The sequence below is a fragment of the Scatophagus argus genome, chromosome 4 (genome assembly GCF_020382885.2).
Source record: "Scatophagus argus isolate fScaArg1 chromosome 4, fScaArg1.pri, whole genome shotgun sequence".
NCBI classification, from domain to species: domain Eukaryota; kingdom Metazoa; phylum Chordata; class Actinopteri; family Scatophagidae; genus Scatophagus; species Scatophagus argus.
Window position 1 is genome coordinate 26,079,819 of NC_058496.1, and position 16,083 is coordinate 26,095,901.

At 40.4% G+C, this 16,083-nt stretch overlaps 1 protein-coding gene across 1 annotated transcript in view; it reads left to right on the forward strand.

The window, feature by feature from the left end:
• si:ch211-158d24.2 (multiple epidermal growth factor-like domains protein 9) overlaps window positions 1-16,083 on the forward strand; it is a 30,092-nt gene that overhangs the window by 10,619 nt on the left and 3,390 nt on the right. Inside the window, exons 3-4 of the mRNA XM_046386027.1 lie at window positions 3,773-3,912; window positions 6,701-6,850. Of these exons, the coding sequence (XP_046241983.1) occupies window positions 3,773-3,912; window positions 6,701-6,850 (290 nt within the window). The remainder of the gene's footprint in view (window positions 1-3,772; window positions 3,913-6,700; window positions 6,851-16,083) is intronic.

The following is a 16,083-nucleotide window of genomic DNA, read 5'->3' on the forward strand; positions in this document are numbered from 1 at the left end:
CAGAATGGGGTTAAGCTTTGTTGCGCATGTAACACTGACCCACTTAACATGCAGATCAGATGCAGAATGGCTGGGCCAGCACAGTGCAGTAAAATCACACCAAAACAAAAACAGCCCCCTCCTCCTGGCCAAGAGGGCACACATTAACACAAGGATTACTGCTCACTGTGAGAGGAGTATCCAGCACCTCACAAGCTTCATCTCTGTACAACCAAAATAATAATCTGTCCTCCACTCCCCCTGCTACTGGGACAACAGGGGACCTGGTGGGTTTTATGTTAGATGAGAAACTTATTAATAGGTGATAGTCTCATTTTTTTAGCTAGGGCTGCAAAACATTGTAAATAAAGAACATGAAAAAATGCAGCAGTTATCATCAGATCACTTGAATTGGTCCATTCGCAAAAGAATGAATCATTCTACAGCTTTCCATAGCAGGTTTGACACTAAGGAGGGGTGCCAGTCACAGTCAGGTCTAACAAATAATAATTATAATATTAAAAAAAAATGGCTCCGTCAAGCCATGCAGAACAAAGCAAATAACAAGTAGCAATGAAATATACATCAGCAAATACCAGCAGTGTAAAAACCACAACTCAGTAGACCACAACTCGAATCAGTTTTCAATAGGTGTTTTCAATCAATCATCTGATGATCTGCAAATATGTGCTTTTGACTTTCCTTACACTGCCAAGGTCTGTTTTGTTTTCCCCACAACCCCAAAACTGCTCAGTTCCAGTAAAGGACAGGTCCCTATTTTGAGCTGTTCATAGTCTGAAATCTCAAAAGACATAGAAAACCGATTTGGCGGTACTGCCACAGGTTGGTGTCTGACTTAATTTTTAATTTTTAATTTTTACTTACCTATTTTTTGGTAGCAGGGACATAAAAAAATGTCACTGCACATTGTACCGTGTATGATTGTGTATGTGACAAATAAACCTATCTTGTATCTTGTAGCCTGTTACAGACGCTCCCAATCTTCTTCACTGTTTTCTACTGTTTTTATTATAAAGGAATTCTGACTGACTGCTGGACCAGAGCAGAAAGCAGGTCATCGCAGGTGCTGGCTTGATTGAGTCTTCATCAGATGATTATGGCCAGCGACAGGCAGGTTAACCAATAGGATGACATAAAGTAGGGTTGAAACTTGAAATGTGAAAATAGTAGTAGCCTGGACAATATGAGGATTTTTTTTTATTTACCTAAAAGAGGAGCTACTTTTGTGGCATGGACATGGTATGACAAGTCTGACACAAACTAGAAAGTGGTCCCCATAACACTCAGACATGAGACTCAGTCACCACCAACCTCTGTACCTTCACCTTAATCACCATTCCTGCCAGTATTTGAACAGTGTGAGCTGTTGGTAGAGGCAATACAGTCAGTGGCCATGCCAGGCTATTTGTTTAGCGGTCTGGCAACAGTGGCATTTTTATTTCTTCTCCCACAAACGGTCACTGCTGGCACAAGCAGCAAGTGCTCTTTGTTTATTGAATATAAACTGTCGAACAATCACTGTTCCTATTGGGCTTCAGAGCACACAGTTACACCGAGCGTTCTCCGCCTTTGTTGTCCACAACATAGACCAGTATTTTATGCAATAAATGATCATCGATTAACTGAGACAAAATTGGGAGATTAAATGATAATGAACTTAAAGCTCACTGTTAACTAAGAATAACAGATATTTGTTTATATTTATTTAAATGTATGATACTTTATCTGCCCTGTTGTTTGCGTCATTTAAAATTCCTTATTATGATAATTACTGTATTTAATGAAGACAGAATAAACAAAGAAGGGAAATACATGCAGAAGAATATTGCTGATCAACAGTGTTTCGACTGGGATTCGTTTTTGAGCACAAAATCATCTGCAGTTGCGCATAACTGAATTTGTATGTTTAGTTGGAAGAATGAGTACTGATCTCACAGCCTTGTCCTCAACGGTGCCCACACCCCACTAAGCATTTCAGTGGGCCTCTTCATTTGCATTAAGTGCATTTGTTAACAAAGCCCTGTTTGTGTGAAGACCCACGCACACACTCATGGAAAGTGCTCACAGTCACTCCTAATTTACTCCAATTGTTTTGAAGTTATTGTCTCCAGATTATAAGTCTGAGTCTATTGTCTGGGTTTAAGGACTGATCGGGCTTGACTTAACATTGTTCTTTTCTGAGGGAATTAGCTTGAGCCATTAAAGAACCACTGGGCGATTTGGCTTCAGGAACGGATAAAATCTCTCACTGTCACTTACATTTCCTTCATGTATGAAAGGGATGAACCTACTGTATTTAACAGCCTGCTACACACAATGGTGACATGCAGATGTGTATTATTGTTTAAATGCAATTAGATTTACTTTTGCTGGAGCTTTCTTGGAGACATTATCCACTGAGAGCAATATACCGTGTTATGTAAAACGCCAATAAAAAGCTTTTATGCTCAGTGCTATGATTTCCAGTATTCAGCTCTGATTATAGCCTAAATCAAAAAATCCCATTATATTTAAAACACAGCTTAGATTGGGATTTTTAAGAATTGTGACTAAAATGCATATTTACTGGGATGTTTTACAGTATGATAATCAGTCAGTGCTCTCTACTGGACAAATTATGAACATTATGAAAATTAACAGGTGAAGCGAATAGCACTGATCATTACAGTGGCAACTGGCAGTGGGTAGGATATAATATATATCACATATATATATAATTTCAAGTGTTCCATAGCCAGATAAAATCTGATGCTATTTAATATGCTTTCTGTGACTATATATGCTTACTTACTTATGTATTCTCCCATTTACCAAATGTGATTGCAGTCTGTTTCGCCTCAGTGCTGTATGCTGTTCAGGGTCAACCCTTCTCCTGCCCACAGGGTGGTGGCAATGCTTCTGAAACCCCACGCTAATGGACAGAAATGCAGTTTAGGTAGCTAGCTAACAACTAGCCCTAAACTAAGATAAAACATGAAAGACTGAGCTGTTCAGCTGAGCTGCTTTCTCCTTGTCGCTTTAATTTGGCAGGTAAACAGATGGCTGATTTCAGAGTATTTTAGTTCCATTCAGCTGCCACCACTACAGTAGCAAGACCCTCCTTGTAGCCATGTCCAGTCTGTTCAAGATGCATTCTGTGGTTAATGGGTTTTCTTCTTCAGTAGAAAGTGCTTCCAATAAAAACTGTGTATTGTGAGGGCTGGGGATTCTTCAGTATATATCACTTTAAAACACTTTTTTAGAGAACAGAAATATTTTAAAGTTTCAAATGTGGCTCTTCAATATATCGCATATTAAATATGTTGTATTGGGGTGGCAGCAGAAATCTCCAAAACCACAACAATCTGTATACTAGGTTAACATTAGTGGTAGGTGTTATTTTGTGGTTTGGACTGATCCTTTAGGTACAGACAAAATTATTTAAGAACAAAACAAAACAGGGAAATACCAGATTTTATGGACACCACTCTTCAGCACTGCCTAACATGAGATGAGAAGCATGTCAGTTGATAAACTAATATGATTGGTCTAGATGGCTCTGAACTATACTGTAACCCAGGGTTCTTCCCTCATGCATAGAGGGAGCAGAGTTATAGGAAGCAGATGGATAAATGGGAGACCCTGCAGGACGTCTGGACATCAGCTGTTATACCTACAATCCAAAAAGCAAAGGCACACAGCTGCCATCACAATTCTAGCTTTGTGTTCAGTTGCATTAAATGAACTGCATTTTTTAAACAATTTATTTTTTCTTCTGTTCTGCCTCTTTCAGCTCAGGGATATGTGTCTGCAAGACAGGAGTGTATGGACCCAAGTGTGATGAATGCCACCCAGGTTTCTTCCACTTCAGCAGCACTGGCTGCCGGCCCTGCCAGTGTCACAACCACACCAACAACTGCCATCCACAGTCCGGTGAGTCTGCTGAGGACACAGAAAATTTCAGTGTTAGATGGATGCACTTTATCATTTTGTTAATTACATAACTGGCTGCTGTTTTCCTCTGAAGACAATAGAAAATATTTAAACAAGTCTGTGTTGCAGTTCTGATTACATTATGACGCCCCCAAAGTTGCTACAGTAGGGGAGCGGGTTGACCATTAATAGCAGGGTTGCTCATTCCATCCCCAGCTTCCCCTGTCTATTGTACATGTTGAAGGGTCCTTCAGCAGGAAAGTACTCCTGATATGTACACGAACCAAAAAAGCTAAAAGATGGATTGAGAAGTGAATTTGCCAGCTGAAAAATAAGTAGGTACACTATATAGACAAAAATAGTGGGATGGGGCTGCTTTTCAAGGGTTGGGCTAGGCTCCTTCCTTCCAGTGAGGGGAGATCTTAATGCTTCTGCATTAACAGGCATTTTGGACAATGTTATGCTTCCAAGTTTGTGGCAACAGTGAAGGCCCTTTTCTGTTCCACCATGATTGTGCCCCAGTGCACAAAGGAAAGTCCGTAAAGACATGGCTGGATGAGTTTGGTGAGCCCTGACCTCAACCCCACTGAACACCTTTGGAATGAACTGGAATGGAGACTGCGAGCCAGGCCTTTTTGTCCAACATCAGTGCCTGACCTCACAAATATTCTACTGCATGAATGGGCAAAAGTTTCAACACAAACGATCCAAAATCTTGTGTAGAGCCTTCCCAGAACAGTAGAAATTGTTATAGCAGCAAAGCTGTATGTATTTAGAATGCAATGTCATTTAAAGTCTTTTTTGTTGTAATGGTCGGGTGCCCCGATACTTTTGTCCATATAGTGTCAGCTCATTATGTTCTCCATAATTTTATATGCAGGTTAACGCCTCAGTTCTATTTGTTTGAGTAGAGACTTGGGCAGTACACAAGTCTTCCAGGTTCTCTAAAGGGACTATTTATTGCGGAACCACAACGGATGTTTAATATTCCATTTGGTAAGAAGGAACTTGAGTCGACCTGGAAAGTGTTGTATCTGAAACAAATGAAATGTGAACGTTCACAAAAATCACAAATCCAGCTTTCAGTCTTACTTGTATATACTCTAAGGTACATCTGTCCTCCTCTGTATACCCAGCAGTCAGGCTTTTAGTTAGTGACAGGCACGAAGAAAGGTGGAGGCCAAGGTGGTGCAGGGGGCTAGTTTCAGAAGCCATATGTCCTTCCATTATAATGCAGGGACAGATGGAGTGCTGTAGCTTTGCCTGTGCTCAGTGTTCACAGTGCTGCGGATTAACATAACTCAGGTTGGACAACTCTCTTTAAAGACTGACCCTGGCCTCTCCCTTGGGCTGCTTACACAAGAACACATTGTGAATATGCAAATTATACAGTATACCAAACACTGCAACTTTCCAATAAACATGACAGGAACCCGTCATTTCCAACAGAAGAGAGCTGGATTGTCCCCACACTGACCCATTGTTTTCAGCTGAAATATTCTCTAAAGACTCCATCAAAGGAAAACATAAGGTTTATTATCAGAAGATATTTTTTATCAAGGTTTCATAATTTCATATTCCTCTGAACTTTAAAACCTGCTCTGTAAAATTAGGAATGTGTTAAATCCAGCGATTCAATTTGGCACAATAAATATAAATTTTAACTTTATCTCATTTGATTCAGAAAACCCATCATTGATCAACAAAAGTTGTGTGAAAACATATCCACAGGTTTGTGTAGAGGATCATTTCTCTCCAGATCAAACCCCTCTTCAGCCTGCAGTTTGACCTGTAATGTGTTTGGTTTGCTGCCGTGACTCTTGGTCAGTTTTCAGCAGCAGATTTCACTTATTAGTAGCTCCTCTGTGGATACTGGATTAATGTATAGTTGGAACAGGGGACTGTAGAGTCTTCCAAGGCTCATGGTTGAAACCGCTGTTACCCAAAGGTATAGCAAGCTGAGCAGCCTATGGACTAGTTTAGTCATGTCTGCATAACCTCTGTCTGACATCACAGAGGCACAACAACTCATCCACACACAGACAAGCACCACAACAGTGGTAATACCTTCAGAAATGTTTACGACAATACCAATTAATGATTTAATTCTGAGAGAACATTTGTTTTTGATGTAATAAAAACATGGCAGTAAACATACACACTTGAATGTCAAGAGTCCGAGTGTCCTTGGAAACGACAATAAGTTCTGAAAACTGCAAGTGAAAATGCTGCTAAGGGTTAGGAGTTAGCGACACACCTTGGCCATCGCTGTCACCACAGCGCTTCCTTCATAGCTCCTCTCCAGTCTCATAGTTGTTCACTGTGATGTACTCAACAAATGGCGTCAGCTCACAGAAGAATGAGCTGGCTAATCTTTTAACACTGCTAGCCAATGAGGTGATGAGAGAGAGAGAGCTTGTTATCTGTCTCTTGCTGTGCTAATTTATCGGCTTTGTTTCATGGCTCCGTGCAAGACATTCATAGACAGAGGTTATATCACTCTGTCCCGCCCAAAAATGAAATTATGGATGTATAATGTATGTGTTCTAGTAGAACAGTGAACACATGCAACTGTAACCACTGTAATGTTTCTATATGAAATGGTCACATTCAGTGGATAGAAATGGCTGCAAGAATCCAAAGATTTCAAAAATCTCACAGTAGGTGAATGATTTTGCAACTTGTGAATATTAAAAAAGTAGCGAGACACCTCATTTTTGGTTTTGACTGAAGTGTGCAGATCCAGGAAATAGCCCTGTAATCATGTGACCTTTGTTCTGTCCTCCAGGAGTGTGTTTGAACTGTGAGGGCAACACCCAAGGATCCAACTGTGAGGAGTGTAAAGCAGGTTTCTATCGCAGCCCTGGAGCTGCCGTGACCGAAGCCTGTGCCCTGTGTCCCTGCTCCAACTTCAGCTCCACCGGCACCTGTCACACAGGTGAGTCACATCAGGCCGTTAGCTTACATCTCATTACACAGCATTAAGTTTATTGTATACAGTACACTGTACTGGCTATTGTTTGTACTTACAGCTGTCAAGCTAGCAAGTTAGTATTGGGACCACTTTCTCTTCTCTTTTGCTTGTGTGACTAGCTTGTTTATAGTTCTAACAATATGTGTTGAAAGCCATGAAATGATTGGATGGGCTTAATACAGTATCTGATTTACTTACAGCTGTCAGTATGTTAAAGAGTTTCAACAAATATAATAAAAATGTTTCTAAAATACATTACTAATCCATGCTTTAAGAGTGATAAATTGAGTTGGAAAACACTGATTAAAAGAATAGTGTGACATTTCTGCAGTTGCCAGGTACTCAGTGGAAGTTTGGAAGTACTCAGTGGAAGTACTCACACAGCCTTGTGTGTAACAGCATACCGGTTTTGGAATGGACTAAACAAACCAGTGTTAACTAGTGAACTTGAGGTGCTGATAGGTGGATTTTGTTGACTTTGGACAGAGCCAGACTAATTGTTTCTTAATCTTCGGTATTAACGCCAAGCTAAGCTAACCTGTCAAGGCAGATGGCTGCCCACATTGAACCGGGGTCTGCTCCATGGTTTCTGACTTTTAAAAGTTTTTCCTCACCAGGTGCTTGCTCATGCGGGCTTAATTGGGTCTCTCTGTACCAAAAATGAAATTAAAGAATTTGGTCTAGACCTGCTCTAATTGGAAAGTGTCATGAGACAACTTTTGTTGTGATTTGGCGCTATATAAATAAACTGAATTCAACATTCAAAGCTGGTCCGTTTTAGGCAAGCGCATATGCAGAGTGGCGCGGGCAATAACGTCACACAGCTACACGCTAACATCATAATGAAGTGAAAAAATTGAATTTCCCTCTAGTTTCCCCTGTTGTATACAACTCATTGAATATTTCCTTAAAGTGTTTATATTAATTTGCAAAATAATGTTTTGGCAGTTGGTAAGAAAAACTCCAAAAGTTCCCAAATGGTTAAGTAGAGTGCTTTCGATCTCTGTTTCCAGACAGTCTGGGATTAACAATGACCTTTCTATATGACCCCACTCTTTCACCTCCAGGCTGCTGCTGTCCTACTTATACAACACACCCACAGGTCTCTGTAGGGTTGAGATCTGGGTTGAGCTACAGTCACTGAACTATTCCTAAACCACCACAGTTCTGTCTGAAATTGTATTTTAAAACGGCTTAACTAACCATGAAGGGATGCACCTGGTCAAAAATAATGCGAAGTGTGAAAAGGAAAGACATCAGTACACAGTCATCTTGTGCTATGTGGAGTATATTTTTGAATTCATGCTACTGCACTAGAATTAACTGGAGACAGCAGTATGTTTCATACCTAATCTCCCAGTCCAGTACAGCCTTCCACCACTTACTTACACCAGCTGTATGTGAAATGCCCTTCTGCCTCTCGCCTATAGTATATTAATTGGCTAATATATCAATTGTTTCTTTTCCAGACCAAACCTTTTCATATTGTCTTGCTGGATGACAGAAGCAGCACAGCTGTCAGCGGTTTTAATGTTGTAGCTGATCAGCGTATGCACCATATGTAGAAGCCACTTTGGCTGGCTCGGTTCAGTCCTGCAATATGGGAACATTGCTGCAATATTGGAAAGGCCACAAGGCTGGCCTGTAAATATATACAATAAATGGGGGCGCTGCTGCTTTTATGAATAAAAAGCCCTATAACATTGCTCAAGAAAGGAGTGTGTATTAACCCATGATTTAAAAAAAAGTATGGAATGTGCATATATATATGTGTGTGTGTATATATAATTAAAAAATTAAAATAGCTTCAGAATATATACTAGATTATGTATTTATGATAACAGCGATTAATCTAATATTATTTGAATTATTACTTTACAATGCATACTCATACTACACATTATATATGAATATATACTGTGTAGTATGAGTATGCATTGTATGCATCCTGATATAGGATCCTATATCAGGTTGCATTTATATTCCAAACATTCCATTAAACTTTCTGCACACTTCATGTACATTAAACTGTATTATAAAGGGACATCAAAATAAGCCAAATCTATGGTTGATAAACATCATCTTTTTTATTTATTTATTTTTTTAACTTTTTAACAATGAATTATTTTCCACAACATAGATAATTCAGGTCCTGTAAGCCTCTAACAGTGATACACACTCTCTTAAGCATCTAGCTGGGTTAAGTGGAGAGGTTTTTTTTATAGTACTCCATGTAGATCATAAAACCTTGAATATGAAATCACTTGCAAAATGTAAACATAACAGCACTATATATATAGTTGCAATGCTGGCGTACAGTCCAACAGCCAATGAGGTATCTGTGTTTCTGTATTTGGGAAGGAGAAAGGACACAAACTAAGCTGAGCTGAGTTGGGACATCATGAACACAGCTGGGTTATATCAGCGCCAGTCAGGCAGTAACAGAGTGGGGAGGGGGTGCACCGCCACGTTCTCTGCTTAGACAGAAACACTAGAGCTGTATCAGAGAGGACTCACACCATGGAGAGCTGCTCTTACGTTAATAGTGTGTGTGGCTGTAAGGATGTTTTATACTAAACCCCTGGAGCAGGAAAAAGAAACTGCCTCCAAGTAGAGGTTGCCCTGGCAACACTGACAAATGAGAAGATGCCACAACGCAGTATCATGGTTCTACACCGGAGGATAGATGCTTTCTAAATGTGCTGATGAGGCCTGTTGCTGTAAGTGAATATCCCTCCATGCTGACACACAGAGAGGTGCAATGGAGCATTGCACCAGTTCAGAATGTGGGTCACACATGTTCACTCATCCATGTATAATTTTATCTTTAGTCAGTGGTATAGGGTTGTTCAGCTCATTCAGTTTATCTGGAGGTTCATCAAATATTTTTCTTCATTTTTATCAGTAGTAGTTAACAGGCCTTGTGTGTCATAGCAAAGTGAAGGGCAATGGTAAACAAGTGAGTCAGATCCTCTGGCCCAATGCAGTGCTGTGAAGCTCATGTTTCCTTCTGGTTATATAACCCAGCAGGCGAGCTGTCTTTGAACCCCCAGCAGAGGTTAAATCAAGCTTATCCATAGCAGCCTTCTCAATGCTGGAATATAACACAGTTACATGACCATACTAGTGAGAGACCAACATCTAGGCCATTGGAAAGCAGCTATCTGTGTCTAAATCATTCAGCATAGAGGGCTCTGGTTTGGTGAGGATTGGGATTGAAATACAGAGCATCAGTTGGTCAACAGAGCTGCAGAGGAGGCTAGTTAAAAGGGATTTAGTATCAGAATCAGCTTCACTGCTGACAAGTCTGTGTTCACATACAAGTAATTTGAGTCCATTTTTTTCTGCTCTCAATGTTAGACACGGTTCCAGTTTCTTCCAATTTCAGGAGGATAGAACTAGATATCCAGTTAAAAACAACTACAACAAAGCTTAATAAAGATAATATAAAAAATAAATTATTATGTACTCACAATATGTAGCTATACATAGATAAATGAGAGCAACAATGACCAACAAAATACAATGTCTATATACAAACATAAATGGTTTTGTTATTGCGACACCAGTATGTACACATCCAAATTATCAATCTGTCTTTGGAAAACTGCTTAATTTTCCACTGCCAGAGTTCAGTCTCTTAACAATATGTTCACAATATGCACTGTATCCTTATTTCTTTCCTTGTGGTAAGAGAGCCCATACCAAGGCAGTCGCACCTTTTGCTGAGGGGTAAATCCAGACAAACTTCTCTCCCAGGTATGGCTCGAGGAGGGGGCCCCAGTGGCTTCATAAGGGTAAAAACAATCTATAAAAACAAAAAGGAGCAGGCTGTAGTGGAACTCCAACATAAATAACAGCTTTAGTTTGTCTGTTTTCAAGTTAAATGAACATGATGCCCCACTGTAAGGAGGAGGAGACACCAGGGCAAATCTAAAACATACTGGAGAGACATGTCCCATCTGGTCTGGGAACACCTTGAGATCTCCAAGGAGGAGGATGTGGGGAGAAAGACATCTGGGGGAGAGAAAGACACCTGGGGTCTGTTCCATTAAGCAGGTTTATCAAATAAACCAGGCCCATTTCCCTCAGTCTGACTCATTTTCAGTTGATCCGGTACCATAAAGCAAATACTATCTGTCTATCTCTCTGCTTTTGTTTATGGCATCTATATGACCTTTCTTTGGTTACTAGATGTTGGAAATGTTTCTTTTTCTCTAATAGCAAGCTCTGTACCACTGCTGTGTGTAATGGTGGATCAATCTGATCTATGTCCCGCCTCTCAAGCTGCTTAAGAACAGTGTACACATGCTCTTATCTTAACTGTTTGAACCTTCCTGAAATTAGTCTAATTGTGTGAGCTTAAATTGATCTCACTTAAGTCTGGACTCATTTGTTAGGTTCATTTAAGTGTTGGACTTAAATCCCTGCTTTTCTGAGTATGTTTTATATGACAGGCCCCTGGTCTACTCTATGAGTGCTTTCATTGTCACATTGCATTTGTAAACTTACAGTGTTTTAAGTTTGTCTCAGGTACATGCAAAATCCAAATAAAATGTTACCTTTTAAATTAACATTGGGTTTATAAATTATAGTTAAATAAAAATGGTAATAAGACCATATGCAGTAACCACAAGATTTCTTGGTTGCTTTTGTAGTAAAAATGCTCTTGCAAGAAGACTGGTTAACCTTTGAACGGCCTGCTGTTTTGCCAAACATTCCTACATGCCGCGTCTGTAGAGCTTAGGTAATACAGATTGAAGTAAGCATTACAATAACGCTGTTTGTTAAATATTCAGTGTTAACAACACTAAATGGCCGAATGATATCAGCATTCAGTGGTAGAGAAAATATTTAGATCCTTTACTTAAGTAGAAATACTAATACCACACTGTAAAAATACTCTGATAGATGTAAAGTTCCTGCTTTGAATATGTCTCCCTATTAAGTAGCTATAACATAACCAGGATACCAAAGGGCTTTATAAAGTTGCAAGAATTTTGCAAATAAATTTAGGAGTATACAATGGGGCATCTGATGCTTTTCCTTGGGAACGTTGTGCTGCTGAGAGTAAGGTACTGTTGTACTGTAGTTCCTGTTTATAGTGGCATCATATTACCAGCGACCGCAGGTTGCAGGAAAAAGCTGACCCCCTTTAAATGACATGCCTGTGCTGCTGCAGCTGAATGATGGTACTCATAAGGAGCTGGAACCAGTTCAAACTCCAGCTGAGCCTTTAAGAACTCCACTTGGCCATGAGATCTCATTCATGTGTAATGTTCAATACAATTCAAGAGTTACACAAAGAGTCTTATGGATCCATGAGTACATATAAGTCTTTAAAAAAACATATTCAGAAATATACAATTTGATGACAAACTAATAGGAAACCAATTTACAGTAAGATCTTAAGAGTAAGAGTTGTTAAGACTTTGTTCCACTGCAAGCCTCCAGATAAATGAATCTTGTCATAGATGTTAAGTGTGTGAAACTCAGCTGCAGGGATTCTTTCCAAGGAGGGGGGGGGGGGGGGTGGGTGATGTGAGCCAGAGCACTGTCATAATATAGATTTACACCAGTGAATCATAATCATGCCATCATGTTTAGGTACTTTCATCCAGGAAGTGACCACTCTCATTAAGATAAAAAAAGGTTTAATCGTGAACACTCAGGATAACTTCTTATGCAGTGACCTATTCCTTTAAGGGGATATGTAGACCCACACCATTCAGGTAAACCTTAACTCAGTACTTAGTTGAAACACCTATGGCAGTACCTTCTTTAGTACAATGTGACAAGCTGGATTGGATCTAGATTTGAGGATTTTGGTTAAGTCTTTTCTGCATAATCTCTAAAGCTTCATTAGATTGGATGGGGACTGTCAGTGGATAGCCATTTTCAGGTATCTTCAGAGATGTGTGTTTGGGTTAAAGTCTGGGATCTGGCCAGACCACTCAAGGTCATTCAGAGATTGTCCCTGTGTGCTTAGGCTCAATGTCCAGTTAGAAGGTGTCCCTTCAACCCAATGTGAAGTCAAGTGGACCAGGTTTTCATTATGCAGTAATTTCAGTTCAATTCAATTCAGTTTCATTTAAAGTGCCAATTCACAACAGAGCCATCTCAAGACACTTTACAGGTGTGTAAACAACACATTTTTTAAAAAAAAGAAGAGAAACAGAGAGAAACAGGTCTTAGGGCAAAACCCCACACCGAGCAAGCATTTGGCGACAGTGGCGAGGAAAAACATCCTTTTAACTGGCAGAAACCTTGAGCAGAACCAGACTCAGTGTAGATGGCCATCTGCTGCAACTGGCTAGGAGGGAGGGGAAAGAGGGGGACGACAGGGAGGATAGAGAGAACAGTGCAGAGCAGGAGCAGCAGGATCCGGGCAGGGCCATGGAGAGTCTTCTGGATCCAGCAGCAGTACCAGGCCTCAGCAAGGCGAGGCAGGAGATTTTGGATCCAGCAACATGCTCTGGAAGTGCTGAGAAAAGATAAGAGCTCCGAGGGAGAGGGCAAGTTAGTACTGTACCGGTGATGGGACATGATGAGTGAGTTCCCCTGCTCTGAAAGCTCGGTGTCTAAGGATCTCCCCCAGCAATCTAAACGTATAGCAGCATAACTGGGGGTTGGTCTAACTATAGGCTTTGTCAAAAAGGAGGGTTTTAAGTCTACTCTTAAACATAGAGAGGGTGTCTGCCGCCCAGACTGAAGCTAGTAATTGATTCCACAGCAGAGGAGACTTACCAGTAAGTCTGAATCTGAACGCAGCATCCTAGAACGCTGATATGGTTCAATGAGATCAGTGATATATGCTGGTGTCAGACCATGCACGTCTTTGTAGGTTAGGAGGAGGATCTTAAATTCTACTCTAAATTTACTGGAAGCCAATGTAGAGAGGCCAGCACAGGTGAAATGTGGTCACGCTTCTTAGTCAGAACACAAGCTGCAGAGTTCTGAGGGACTTTTTAGGGCATCCTGACAAAAGAGAGTTACAGTAACCCAGCCCAGAGGTAACAAAAGCATGAATGAGCTTCTCAGCAGCATCTAAGGAAAGGACATGCCTGATTTTTGCAATGTTATGAAGGTGGAAGTATGCAGTCCCAGAGATTTGTTCTGATCAAAGCTAACACCCAGGTTCTTTACAATGGTACTAGAGGCAGGAGCTAGTCCGTTATGAAAGGCTATATCATTAGCTAAAGATTGTCTAAGATGTTTTGGACCAACTAGTAGAACCTCAGTTTTGTCTGAGTTCAATAGAAGAAACTTGTGGGTCACCCAGGACTTAATATCTGCAACACTGGATTGTAGTTGTGTTAGCTGATTGCTTTCATCTGGCTTCATTGACAAATACAATTGGGTGTCGTCATTATAACAGTGAAAATTTATCAAGTGGTTTCTGATCACATTGCCTAGTGGGAGCATACAGATTGTGAATAGGATCGGGCACAGAACCTTGTGGAACACCATGGCTAACCTTAGTGTGCATGGATGAGTTGTGATTTACATGTACAAAGTGATGTCTGTCTGATAGATAGTATTTGAACCAGCTTAAAGCAGTTTCTAGTCTCTGTAAAAGAATCTGGTGGTCAACAGTATCAGATAACAGGTCATTGGTGACTTTAACCAGTGCGGGCCCTAAAACCTGACTGAAAGACCTAAAATAGGCTGTTATTATGGAGATACTTGCACAGCTGACTGGCGACGACTTTCTTCAAAATTTCTGAAATTTTTTAGCAGGGGTTTGATTACAGCAACTTTAAAAGTCTGTGGGACATAGCCTGATGTCAGGGACAAATTAATAATAATCTAGTAAGGAGGTGCCAAGTAAAGGGAACACTTCCTTAAGTAGCCAAGTAGGAATAGGATCTAAGAGACAGGTTGTGGATTTAGAGGAGGAAACGATAGAAGCCAATTGTTGAGGGCTGATAGAAAGAAATGAGTCCTGGTACGTATCTGGCTTAGTGGTTATCTCCAGTGCGGCTGCATTGACGGACAAATAGAGTTATGACTCTGGGTCAGCCTGGCTACAGTGCTGAATAGAAACCTGGGGTTGTTCTTATTTTCTTCTATCAGTGATGAGTAATAACTGGCTCTGCTGCCCTGTGTGTTTTTAGACTATCTTGCCAGGCCTGCTAGAATTCATCCTTTTTTGTTGAACCCCATTTCTTCTCCATGTGTCGTGATCTTTGCTTTAACTTGCGTGTTTCCTGAGTGTACCATGGAGCAGAGCTTCTTCTAGTTATATTCTTTTTAGACATAGGCGCGAATAGCTGCCTGCAATGCTATCAACAAAGTTATCAATGTCATGGCAACTAGGGGGAGCGCTTGAGTCCCCTGACACGCTGAGCCTGGGTATTGTACTAAGAATCGACGGAACTGCTTCCTTAAATTTGGCTAGTGAGAGTGCTTCTGCTCGGTTTTGTGCAATCAGCTAAAAGAAAATCAAAAGTTATTAAATGTTGGTCAGACAAAACTGCATTCCGAGGAGAGACTGTTTCAGTGTTCAATTTCAATCCCATATGCTAACACAAGGTCTAGGGTGTGGTTGAAGCAGTGAGTGGGTTCATGCACACATTGACAGAAGCCAATTGTTTCTAGTATGGAAATGAATGCAGCAGCCAAGCTATCATTAACCACATCTACGTGGACGTTAAAGTCACCAATAATTATAACTTTATCTGATTTAAGCACCAGGCTTGACAGTACCTGGTATCTTCCAGATATGATACTAGAATTAAGGCCGAACAGTTCAATATTGGTTTCATCAGACCAGAGAACATTATTTCTTACAGTCCACAGCACTTTAGGTGCCATTTTTGCAAACTCCAAGTGAGATTTTGTCTGTCTTTCACTGAGAGGCCTCCATTTGGCCACCCTGCCACAAAGCCATAAAGACTAGTCGAGTGTTGCCGTGATAGGGTGACGATTTTAAATGATTTTATCTTAAGGCTGCAACATGACAAAATGTGAAAAAAGTAAAGAAGTTATGTACTGAATGCACTTTTCAAATACCACATGTATTTACTGATTACCAAACCCCTCACATGGAAACACTCGTGTTCCCTCATCAATACAATGTCATCTTGATCCACTTGGTGGCAGTGTTAGCTGTTTCATTTACAGCTATCTAACTGAAGAGAAGATTATTTTCACAACTCTTGAGTACCTTTTACCAAATAGTAAATAAATTATTT